Source organism: Cydia strobilella, chromosome 21 (assembly GCF_947568885.1).
Source record: "Cydia strobilella chromosome 21, ilCydStro3.1, whole genome shotgun sequence".
Taxonomy (NCBI): domain Eukaryota; kingdom Metazoa; phylum Arthropoda; class Insecta; order Lepidoptera; family Tortricidae; genus Cydia; species Cydia strobilella.
In genome coordinates, this window is record NC_086061.1 from 3,479,461 (window position 1) to 3,492,515 (window position 13,055).

The following is a 13,055-nucleotide window of genomic DNA, read 5'->3' on the forward strand; positions in this document are numbered from 1 at the left end:
TTTATTTTATTCTGTTTTTAGTATTTGATGTTATAGCGGCAACAGAAATAGATCATCTTTGAAAATTTCAACTATCTAGCTATCACGGTTCATAAAATACAGCCTGGTGACAGACGGACAGACGGACGGACAGGCAGACGGACAGCGGAGTCTTACTAATAGGCTCCCGTTTTTATCCTTTGGGTACGGAACCCTAAAAGCTACAATATCTTCACGACATTTAAAAAGATAGGTACCTTTTAAATCTTGTTTGTGTTTTTGCGTTGTAAGTGAGCGTAAGCGTGTAGTAAAATCAAATGAAATGCAGGTTTAAAGTAAACGAGTAAATTACGTAAAATTAAGTGACCTTGGCAAATCTTGAAATGTGACATTTACTTAAATGCTAATGGAATTTTATGAAACCACAACTGTTTGTATTTTATTTCATAAAGATGGAAATTGAGTGTGTCCGGCCAAGTTCAAATAAAACAACAAGTTTGCAGTAGAGTTGGACCAAGCTAACTCAGCTTGGCATTTGCAATGACAAACTGTGGAAATGTCATTAATGCCACATTTCCGTGAAAATATGACGTTTATGACAACTCTCCCTCACTTTGTACTATTAGAACCAGTGCAAAGTTAGCTGAAATGGACCTATGTAGGTATTTTTATACTTTGAGCATTATTTGCCTCCCCGCCATCCTGTAACTGTTTGACCAATTATAGTATGAATTTTCTCAAATGATTTTTAGGCCTCAGACCCTAATCCGTTAAACAAAAGTCTTTGTTTCTTTTATGGAGAGGCGCCTTAGTCGAGTGCCCAGCGCGTGCCAAAACAAACATGTCGTTAAAAAGCAACTATCGTTATAGTATTAAGGTTCAAAATGTAACAGCTCACAAACTGATGTTACACAAAGCCTTAGCAAATTATACCCCTGAACCTTCCACAAGAATCACTATTGATATGTGAAAACCGCATAAAAATCCGTTCATTAGTTTTTGAGTTTATGGCGAACATACAGATTCAGACAGACAGACGAGGCGGGGGACTTTGGTTTATAATATGTAGTGATTTATAGGACTATAACTATATAGGACTATAGTCTTATTTTATAAAAATAATTTGATTTGTTCCCAGTTGTATCTAATCTATGTAGGTCTGTATGATATTCTCAAAAACGTAAAGGTTTTGAAATTGCCTTTAATGTCGTAATTGGGCTTGATTCCGAATTCGAAATTAGTCTCATTTGCCTGCATGATGGTTTCGCCCGGGGCCGAATGACGAATGCCCAAACCACTTTTCCGAACAAAAATATCACTAGGGATGGGAAGTAGCTAGTGTTTATCGGTTATTGATGTTAATTCGTAATGTCATATAGAAATCTTCAGCGTAATCTACTTACTATTCATCATAGAATCAGTGTACTTACTCTAACTGCTTATACGTACGCAATTAAAGTTACTCATGATAATACTATTAAGAAGACATTGTAACCTAGTACCTACGCAATTACGCATAAAACATCAGAGGTATCACATAGGTATGTTGGCAGTTTAACGAGGCTAGTTGGTTCCCTAGCAATCAGTACAGCTACAGCATATTCTCGACAGTTCTGAAACTTTACTCATCATTAGGAATCGAAAATGCAACTAAAATATTAAGTTTATGTACAAGGCTTACATAAAACTGTATGACGGCATTATCACCTAAATGTTTTTTTTTTCAAACTACTTAGGAGCACATGCACTTGTTAAAGTCTCCCGTCTCTAGAACATTTTGAAAGCTCGACGTGCCGACCTAAACACCCGAGCAGGTTGTGTAACTATGATCGATACTTTGCGCAACTTTTACGAGCTTTTAACCCATATTATTGACCATTTGAGAACTAATAGAAATAATGGCCGTTTTACTTGTTTTAGACAACGGTTTCGTTTGATTACTCTTCTCGATGTAAAACAAATATTTAGTATGTTTATGTAACCGACAAAAAGGGTATGATACTGGTAATAAATAAATGAAATACATAATTTTTGTTTTAGGTTGATTTCGAAGAGTAATGGCATTTCGTTTAGTATTAGGATATCTTGTCAGATGAAGTAGGTCATGTGCTGTGGGCTAATAAAATGTTAAACATGTTGAAAACCTCGCCCTCTTAAAAATGTAAAGATTATAAGTTATGAAGACAGTTTCTCAGAATACAAAAGTGCAACTTATTGCCCATTTTATAAGAAGTACATGTGTCCAAGTCCAACCGGACCTTAAAACATTTATAACAAGTGTAATGGCCTTCGAATGCGCAAAACTCAGTAAAACAACGTTGTACATAAAACTATCGATTGCCAAGTTCTTAAACAAATCAAGTGCAATTTTTATCTTACTCCATTGAAACAAAGTTAATAATATAAACTTATAAAATATGTCCAAGGTTTTTAATAACAAAACGAAAGTAACAATCACTGTCAATTTAATTGTAGCGTTTATCTTTGAGGTTATTTATTACGCGTCTAAAAGCTTTGGTGATGAAAAGTGATAACTTGTTGGTTGCGCAGTTTACTTGACACGTGTAGCTGCATTTAGACACATTCGAGTGGTGAGGCGAATGACGAATGGTCTTTTAAGATTAATCAAGGAATGCGAACGCGACATTTGTAACCATTTATTTACTGCCAGTTCCCGAGCTAAGTGGACCTGGGCAAAGTGTCGATCATAGTGCAAAGTGTATGTGAAGTAATTTCTCGCATTTTACGGAACTCAAAAGTTAATTTTATATCACAAAACACCAAGACGTATTAAAAGTGTCCAGTCCAGTCCAGTCCAGAATTTGGACTAGCCACCATACAAGTGTGTTATGTTATCGGTAATTCGTTGATTCGTTGTTAATGATTGTTTCATATCAAACTTATCGACGATTAACGAGCGGAACAAAACCGAAAACATTCGTGCGTGATGGCTAGTGGCATAGCGGATGCAAATCGGCTAATAGCAAGCAGTGCAAATTATGTGTGTTTACATATTCGCGCTCGCTATTCGTCTCACCACTCGCAAAAATCTGTGGTTGATATAAAATAGAGAAACAGTTTACAGTAACCCCCCGCCCCCCGCGAAGTATATATGACAGCTGTTATCCCTACTCAATGCTAGGGATTGCAATATTGAAATCATTTTTCTGTGTTAAAAGCCGGACTTTTAATAAAAAACCGGTAATTGACAGCAGTCCTTACTTAACACATAAACATATCAGAACTTGAGATTGAGACATATTGAACAGTAACATACAAAACTTTAGATTACATTGAATATTTCTTTAATTCTTCTATTTTTAGGGTTCCGTACCCAAAGGGTAAAAACGGGACCCTATTACTAAACTCCACTGTCCGTCTGTCTGTCACCAGGCTGTATCTCATGAACCGTGTTAGCTAGACAGTTGAAATTTTCACAAATGATGTATTTCTGTTGCCGGTATACAACAAATACTAAAAACAGAATTAACTAAATATTTAAGTGGGGCTCCCACACAACGAACGTGATTTTTTTTGCCGTTTTTTGCGTAATGGTACGGAACCCTTCGTGCGCGAGTCCGACTCGCAGTTGACCGGTTTTTATTAACATAATTCTTTGAAGTCCTATATATGTCGGTAATATCTTTTTCACAAGTTTCAAGGGTTTTTTTGCAATTTTGAAGTGCCGGAGCGCAGAAATTTTTCATAGACTTTCTGAGGTAGCTCTTGTGAGTCAATCTGTACAGTTAGGTTTGCAACTTGGTAGGTAGGCAGCATGAATTGGGCAATTGTGAATGATATAACATGGCATCAGGTAAGTATTACCTATCGCAATCTAAACCTGCTAAACAATGAGTCTTAATTTTTTTCATCATTGGAAACAGCTGATAAAACGAGTGATTTTATGACTAACGTAGTAAAAAACACAACTCTTCTCCGTTGTTTCAGGTCACCTCACATGGGCTGAAATTATTAGAAATTAAGCACTACAATGTTCCGTGACCATTGAGATTCCTGTGCTCGATTTCTGATAATATCCAGTGTGGTACATAATGTGGTGGTTGTTTAATATGTTCCGCGTTGCTTTTACAATCTCGTAATGATACATAATGAAAAAAAAATGTTTTTTAATTCAGAATAAATTTATTTCAAGAAGTTAGCATTCCGAGAGAAGCAGTACAATGTCCCCACACTAGGCTCAAACTGTAACGTGGAAATCTTAGAGAAATATCGAAATGTTGCAGCTGGAAACCAAATTCCATTATTTCATGTGAATCAATGATCTCGTAGAGGTCTGTGATGTGCTGATGTGTATTGCATTGCACATAATATGCACCTATAAGTTTTCAGTTGATTGTTACTGTTAAGACCTATCTTAACAAGTAGCAGATAAGTAGGTATTAGCATACCTAAGTACCTACTTACCTAATCTAGACAGATTAAGTCTCTCAATCGTCCTATGATATGTAAAGGTGACATCTACCGAAACTATTGTGTACTAGTTTAAGTGCTCAATAAGCTGTTAGCTATGTCAATGTATGTAATAGTTCCTAACCAATCCGTAGTGTCATAGTGTGGCGCTGTACTTTACTATATAAGCTTCTACATGTATGTAGATAAGCCCACTTTTTCTAACCAGCCTTCTGTAAAACATTAAATTAAGATATCAGATTCTCTGCTTTCATTTGGTCGCCATTACCTCCAACGCTGAACATAATGGTGACCCCTAGTTTAAATCGCGGTTAATCTCAGTACTTTAAAGCGAATCGCTAGTAAATTTAGTAAAATTTGCGAGCCGGTACGTCGAGGAATCGCCGCGTATCCTGATTTAGGCCGGGAGAGCAACGTTACCACGTAGGCAGCAACCGCGTGGGGCTCCGCCGACCTGAAGAAGCTGAAGAGGTGACTAGGAGGCGACCACACCACTCGATCGAGCGGCCTGAGCCAACGCGACAGGCGCCGACCGAGCCACCAAAGCGGGACCACGTGCGTGGCACCGCAGCCGCAGCAGGGAACGGCTACCGCAAGTACCAAAGGGACCACGTGGGTGGTACCACACCAGAGGCAGAAGGAGCGCCCAAGCGAGGGCAATCACCAAGCTACGCCACGCGCACGAGCATCAATCGAGAAGGCAAGTGAGCTGGCATTCCCTAACCTATCTACCAAATCTCCCTACCAAATTTAATTGTAATCGATTTATTTCCTACAAATTGTAAATTGTAATCGTTCTTAATCATGTTAGAAACTTCCAAAAACACTCTAGAAGAGTTAGAAATTAGGCAGTTAAAAAATAGACGAGGTGTCTGTAAGCGAAAATTAACTGTATTTAATAAATTTATAGAAAGAATCGACTCAAGTGCATTGACGGCCGAAATAATTGTAGACATAAGCTTAAGACTAGAACAATTACCAAAGTTATACAATGATTTCTCTGAGATACAGGACCGGATCGAGACACTGTGCAGCGACGAAGGGGACATCGAAGCCCACGAGGCCGAGCGTATGTCATTTGAGGACACATTTTACCGACTTAGCGCTAAGGGCAAGCTGCTGGCGAAGGTAGATACCGATTCAACACCAAATGACCATAGTCCGCAAGCCCCGCCGCAGCAACCCCTCGGTGAGTCGATAAAATATCCCGAAATTAGCCTCCCTAGCTTCGACGGAGACCTAACACAGTGGCTGCAATTTCGAGACACATTTGATGCCCTAGTCAACCAAGCTAGCTTAGCACCGATCGTAAAATATAAGTACCTACGCAGTTGTTTACAAGACGGCGCACTTGAGGTAATTAGTTCGCTCGATTTCTCCGAGGACGCGTACATGCTCGCGTGGCAGATGCTTTGTGAACGTTATAATAATCCTAAACGTTTAGTCACCAACCACATGCGAGCCTTGTTCGACGTGGAACCGGTACCGTCAACTCCTTCGGGTCTAAGAGGTCTGTGCGATAATATTTCCAAACATTTGAGATCTTTGCGCTCATTAAATGTACCTACCGAAAATTGGGATCTCGCAATTATTCACATGTTAGTTAAAAAGTTAGACAGTCGATTGCAATCAAAGTGGGAAAACAGTGTTGATTTGAGAAAATTGCCTTCGTTGCAGGATTTCAAAACCTTCCTAAAGAACCGAGCTGACCGGCTGGAAGCGACCAGCCCAGCAGTACCATCGGACGCACCCAGCACTTCCAAGAAGGCCATGGTAACCACGTCCGAACCTATCAAGGTAACCTCCAAACAGTTTAAATGTAACCAGTGTCCGTATTGTTCGAGTACGCATTATATTAATCAGTGTCCAAAGTTTAGTGCATTAAACGTTATCGCGCGCATCCGAGCCGTGAATAAATTACGATTATGCTTTAATTGTTTGTCCGGAACGCATGTCTTAACAAACTGCAGGGCCAGTACATGTCGAGTATGTAAGGGCAAGCATCATACGTTACTACACAAACCAAATACCAACACTCATGTAGGTAGTAACCCCGTACCAACGCGATTACCAATATCAACGTTAATCGACGAACAACCGAGTTCTAGTCAAATCGAGACTACCTTGTCGAATAACACTTTAATCGAAAAACAAATAAACAATGCGCGAAATAGGTCAGTTTTCCTTACAACAGCCCAAGTGCTCGTTAGGGATAAGCATAACAATGTGCATAAAATGAAGGCATTTTTAGACAATGGCTCGCAAGAAAATTTCATTACCGAAAACGCGGCCAAAAAGTTACAATTAAACAAGGAACAACTTGCCTTAAATGTCATAGGTTTCAATGAAAAAGTGTCTAGCCTTTTAGAATCGTGTGACGTAACATTGCATTCCTTAGACGGAACCTTTACAACGAATTTGTCCTGTTTTATTACGCCTATAATTTGTACTACCAACATTTTAATACCAAACGTGCAACGTTGGCACATTCCGTCGCGTTATAAATTAGCTGATGACGAGTTTAACTTAGCTCAAGATGTAGATTTGCTTATCGGTGGGGAGATATTCTTTGATTTACTTCTTACCGGTAAATACAAGCTCGGGCCCGGATTACCGGTTCTGAGACGCTCGCGATTAGGATGGATAGTCACGGGTTCCGTACAAAAAAAAACCGAGTCTGCCATTCAATGTAAAGTTACAGTAGAAACTCAATTAAAAAAGTTTTGGGAAATAGAGGAGGGTTCCGCACCAAATTTACCCTATGATGAAAAACAATGTGAGGATATATTTCTGAAAACTCACACTCACAACTCTGAGGGTAATTTCGAAATAGAACTTCCATTAAAGCAGCCACCTACCAAGTTAGGTCAATCTAGGCACATAGCATATCGGAGGTTCAAAACATTAGAATCCAAGTTCGAGCGGAACCCCGAATTTAAAGATAAATATGTGAATTTCATGCGCGAGTTCGAACAAGCTGGCCATATGATTCAATTACAAGATAATTATGATGGCCCATGTAATTTTCTACCCCACCAAGCTGTTTTTCGCGACTCCCCCTCAACCCCTATTCGAATTGTTTTCGACTGCTCATGCAGAACTGATAACGGCATTTCTTTGAATGATATCCAATACAAAGGCTCAATAATACAGGACGAACTCATAAATATACTTCTACGATTCCGAAAATACCAATATGTTATTAACGCTGACATACAAAAAATGTACAGATGTATTTATGTTAAACCAAATCAACAATACCTACAATGCATATTTTGGCGGGAAAATACTCACCAACGACTCCAAATTTATATGCTGACCACATTAAGTTTCGGCTTAAAGTCAGCACCACACATTGCAACCAGATGTTTGTTACAATTGTCAAACGAAAACCAACACACATTTCCAGCAGCTGCAGAGGCCATAGCGAACCAGTTCTACATGGACGATTTTATCGCCGGCGGCGACGACGAGAATCAGGTAGCTGAAACTGCATCACAGGTGAACGAGATCCTGCGGGGAGCCAACTTCACGCTGCGGAAATGGAAGTCCAATTCCGAAGTCATCATAAAACGGGTGAGCGAAACACACACACACCAAAACACACACACAACCGAATTTGGAGATAAAACACATAAGGTCCTGGGTTTAGCGTGGTCTAGTGACTCAGATGAGCTTATGTATACCATTAAAGAAAACCAAATTTCACACCCAATCACCAAAAGAAAGGTACTAGGGGTAATTTCGTCCATTTTCGACCCCCTAGGCTTGACGGGACCAGTAATTGTAGTAGCCAAAATATTTATTCAAAAATTATTTAAGGCTCAATTAGATTGGGATACCGAATTAACACAAGACTTGATCCAAGAATGGAACACATTCTATCGAGACTTGTTTTTATTAAACCAATTGAAAATTTCGAGATGTACAGTCATACCCAATTATGTAACGATACAAATTCATGGGTTCTGTGACAGTAGTATTAAAGCCTATGGCGCTGCCATCTATATACGATCAAGCGATAGAGTAGGAAACGTACAAGTTCACCTACTTTACTCAAAATCAAAAATAAGTCCAATACAACCCCAAACTATTCCAAATTTGGAACTTTGTTCCAGTTTACTGCTCGCGACACATGTCGACAAAATAAAACGAGCATTAAAATGTGACGTTTCCGGAATCAACCTGTGGTCAGATTCAAAAATAACATTATGTTGGATAAAAAATAGTAACCCTAAATTAACTTGTTTTGTTAGTAACAGAGTCACAAAAGTATTATCACTTACAAACAAGCACGAGTGGTCATGGGTCCGCTCGGAGGATAACCCCGCCGACCTTTTGTCCCGAGGGGTAGCACCAGGCAAGCTGGAAACCAACCAGTTATGGTGGTCTGGGCCGGCGTGGTTGACCCAAAGTCCGGACACATGGCCGGCCCACGATTCTGAGTCACTAAATCATGCACCCGAGGCCGAGAGCGACGTAAACATAACTCTCACCTTGGCTATTAGCACAGAATCTAACGACACGATACAATATCTTTTCCACAGGTGGTCAAGCGATAAAACACTTATTCATGTATTAGCATACATACTTCGATTTATATATAATACAAAAAATAAAACTCGAACAATTAATCCAAATAATAAATTATCAGGACCATTGTCCGTAGAAGAATTAAAAAAATCGGATCACGCATTAATTAGACATGCACAAATGGAATCATTCCCACACGAATATAAATTATTGCAAAACAATAAACCGGTTCTTAACAAATCAAAAATATTATCTTTACACCCATTCATGAAGGACGGACTCGTTCGCGTAGGCGGACGAATCGGTCTTTCGCATTATGCATATGAAAAAAAACATCCTTTAATATTAAGTCACGAGCACGCGCTTACCAAACTACTGATGGCAAACGCACATATACGTACTCTGCACGCTGGCCCTCAGTTATTACTTTCAACTATTCGCGAGCGCATCTGGCCAACAAAAGGTAGGATGTTAGCCTCGAAAATTGTAAATAAATGCGTTCCGTGTTTTAGAGCAAATCCAAAGACTACTAACCCTATAATGGGAAACTTACCCCCCTCAAGGGTAAATCCTTCCCCCCCCTTTGCTATCACGGGTATCGATTATGGAGGACCTTATAACATTAGAGATAGGACAGGGCGTGGTTACAAGGTCTCTAAGTGCTATATAGCAGTGTTTATTTGTTTTGCAACAAAGGCAATTCATCTCGAATTAATTACAGGGCTCGAGTCAGCCAATTTCCTGGCGGCGCTGCGACGATTCATCGCCAGGAGAGGTAAACCGAAGGAGTTGGTGAGTGACAATTCAACAACCTTTCATGGGGCTAGTAACGAGCTAAAAGATTTACAAAAATACCTACAGGACAGCTCGAGCGAGCTAGTATCTCATTGCGCAGACGAGGGCATAAAATGGAGTTTTATTCCTGTCTATACACCTCATATGGGGTCCCTATGGGAATCTAGTATAAAACTTACCAAATATCATTTAAAAAGAGTGTTAGGGTTATCTTTGTTAACTTACGAACAATTTGTATCAATCCTATATCAGGTAGAATCTATGGTAAATTCTAGGCCACTATGTCCCTTACCTAGTTCAAATCCTGACTATCCTGTCCTTACGCCAGCTCACTTTTTAATTGGAAAAGCACCAAATTCACTTCCGGACGAAGATTATAACCATGTACCAAAGAACCGATTAACTCACTATCAACTTTTGCAACAAATCACGCAGGACTTCTGGCGGCGCTGGTCACGTGACTACATCGGAACGCTGCAGGAACGCACGAAGTGGAGGAGCGCGCGCGGCCCAAGCCTCGCAGTCGACACCGTCGTCCTGGTACGAGACGAGCGTCTGCCGCCCTGCCGGTGGAGGCTGGGCAAGATCGTCGCGACGCAGCCGGGCCGGGATGGCGTCACCAGGGTGGCCGTCATCCGAACCGCCAGAGGGGACATCCAACGCGCGTTCAATAACATTTGTCCATTACCTACTTCGGGTGAAGTCATATAAGTAGTAAATACCTACCAACAGTACCAACCTAATGTAAAGTTCAAATAATTATAACTAAGTGTCTAATAAGTATAATTAAGTACCTAAATTACCTTACTTACCTAGTACCTATGTACATAATTAGAATACCTACTCCCTATTTAAAATAAAAATCATTTCCTATTGTTGTTTCATTTATAAGAATGGGCACAGATCTAATTAAAATTTAAGTAATTACCTAACTATAACTCGTAACAAAGAACTCTGCCCATCCTTACTGATAGGTAAAATGTATAAAGCCTATTCTTTGAAATACCTAATGTTACTCATAAAACATTAACTATTTCAAGGGGTGGCAAAATGTTAAGACCTATCTTAACAAGTAGCAGATAAGTAGGTATTAGCATACCTAAGTACCTACTTACCTAATCTAGACAGATTAAGTCTCTCAATCGTCCTATGATATGTAAAGGTGACATCTACCGAAACTATTGTGTACTAGTTTAAGTGCTCAATAAGCTGTTAGCTATGTCAATGTATGTAATAGTTCCTAACCAATCCGTAGTGTCATAGTGTGGCGCTGTACTTTACTATATAAGCTTCTACATGTATGTAGATAAGCCCACTTTTTCTAACCAGCCTTCTGTAAAACATTAAATTAAGATATCAGATTCTCTGCTTTCATTTGGTCGCCATTACCTCCAACGCTGAACAGTTACAGTTTATCTTTGTCGTACATCAATATATTCTTAAATTTAACTACAGTCTGAAAATGTAGAAATTTAAAGAAGTAAACAATTAGTAAGAACGCCAGTTTTAGGATACCCCATTTTTAAAGTCTGATCATATATTAGTTCAATAATCATCAAAATTAGGTTTACATATTTGACGTATTCATTTCACCTATACTATATTTTATTTATAATTTATTCGCACCAGGAACTGCAATGACCTTGTATTCTGCGAAAATGTCAACTATAACTTATTATGATAAGATCGAGAACCACACATAAATTTTAAAACCTGTTATTAATGCAGTTTTTGCTAGTTTAGATACATATAATAACGGTTACCTGTATCAGAGTAAAACATAAAGATAAATAAATGACAAACTAAAACCAGATACGGGCATTAGCATATCAACTGTTCCTAATAAGAATGACAAGTGACAATACGACATTCGCGACAGTCAATTAATATTCACTCACCGTGAATATCCTGATTTTTTTCACAAACCACAAAACACCGGTAATAGTAACACTTACACCGCACTATGATCGGGGCACAGCACTATTTTGGCGCGAAGTTGAACCGCAAGATGGCGACCGCTCGGTCGGGCGCTCGAGGTCGACTGACTATCTGAATGAGTAGCGAGAGGCTGCGACGCTGGTGCTACTATTTTGCGAACGCGAAGGAAAACAACTTTATTAAGGAGATATTTCAATTTACCTGTAAAAATTGGTTGTATTAAAAATTTCACAGTCGTCTAGCCTAGCGAGAATTGCATGAAAGTCCATTCATAGGATATGGGACAAGATTTGAAATAATCTAACAATATTTTCATAGAAATTCAACGCCTACTGCTAATCTAAACACTTCTCTAGTTGCATCTTAAAGGAACCGAAAACGATTACGATTACGATTGGCAACCTATTCAGAAGAATTGGCGTGGGCATTAGTTTGTACGATACCGACTACCATGTGACCTTCCAACTCAAAGGAGAAACAAATTAACCCACCATTTTCATGTAAAATGTTGCCAAGATGAAACCATAAGGCTCGCACTGTCAAAAAGTTATCAGATCTCTTGTAGAGCGAAGCTTCTAACTCTACAAGCCCTAACTTCGCTAACTACACCTTAGTCAAATTATGTGGCTTGGCCGTCTCGCTACCGTCACATGGACGTAAGTTGAAAAATTGATTCACTATTAATTATTTTTTACTATACAATAGTTCTTGTAGTAACGAAACGGCCAAGCCACATAATTTGACTAAGGTGTAGAGCTTTTAGAGTTAGAAGCTTGGCTCTACAAAAGTTCTGATAACTTTTTGACAGTGCGAGTCGTATGGTTTCGTCTTGGCAACATTTTACATTAAAATGTTTTGGTGGGATTTCACTTCTTTTTGTAAGTTGCTTATGACAATCTTCCATCCCCTAATTTAAAGACGGTAATTTACTATTAAAAATCCTGAAATACGTATTTGGAGGCATCTTATACACGATCTGCGTTTTACTGATTCCCCATACAAACTTCAACCCCCTTTTTTTCCCCTAACGCTCTTTCCACCCCCTTACGGGGTGATTTTGGGGTTGAAAACTATTCTATTCCTTCCCCATAACAAAAACTATTCACATACCAAATTTCAACTAAATCGTTTCAGCGGTTATTAATTCCCTATATAAAATTCCACCCCCCTTTTCACCTCCCTAGTGCCAAAAATTTTAAGTTTTTGAATTTTTCTGTTTGTGTACTAAAGCTGGACAAACACACTAGGGTACACAGTTGGCAAAACTGCGCAGGTAAAACGTAGCGTGTGTGGCATTCGACATGGCAGTTTTCTGCTCTACCTGTGCAGTTAAACTGACGATCGGACGGACGATCGATCGACGATCTTACGTACTAAAT

The 13,055-nt window shown here is 39.2% G+C and overlaps 2 protein-coding genes across 15 annotated transcripts in view; one reads left to right on the forward strand and one right to left on the reverse strand.

Annotated features, from left to right (window-relative positions):
* LOC134750998 (zinc finger CCCH domain-containing protein 13) overlaps positions 1-13,055 on the reverse strand; it is a 251,843-nt gene that overhangs the window by 86,722 nt on the left and 152,066 nt on the right. For 2 of the 4 annotated variants that reach the window (XM_063686304.1, XM_063686305.1), the window contains exon 1: positions 11,637-11,784. The exons of 1 other annotated variant lie outside the window; for it this stretch is intronic. The gene's annotated coding sequence lies outside the window, so the exon portion shown is untranslated. Of the gene's footprint in view, positions 1-11,636; positions 11,786-13,055 lie in introns of those variants that run through there. One more of the 4 variants, XM_063686308.1, reaches the window with a different exon arrangement.
* Positions 4,463-10,608, forward strand: LOC134750916 (uncharacterized). 11 transcript variants are annotated; one of them, XM_063686168.1, is made up of 5 exons: positions 5,606-5,920; positions 6,088-6,207; positions 7,820-7,986; positions 9,665-9,735; positions 10,174-10,608. In XM_063686168.1, exons 3-5 carry the CDS (start codon positions 7,953-7,955, stop codon positions 10,447-10,449), a joined length of 381 nt encoding a protein of 126 aa, XP_063542238.1. In that variant the 5' UTR covers positions 5,606-5,920; positions 6,088-6,207; positions 7,820-7,952; the 3' UTR covers positions 10,450-10,608. The 11 variants fall into 11 exon arrangements, 10 of the variants coding, with proteins under 10 accessions (XP_063542236.1, XP_063542230.1, XP_063542238.1 ...); XM_063686166.1 differs by lacking the exons at positions 5,606-5,920; positions 7,820-7,986 and adding an exon at positions 4,463-5,599; XM_063686161.1 differs by having other exon boundaries at positions 5,610-5,920; positions 7,820-9,735.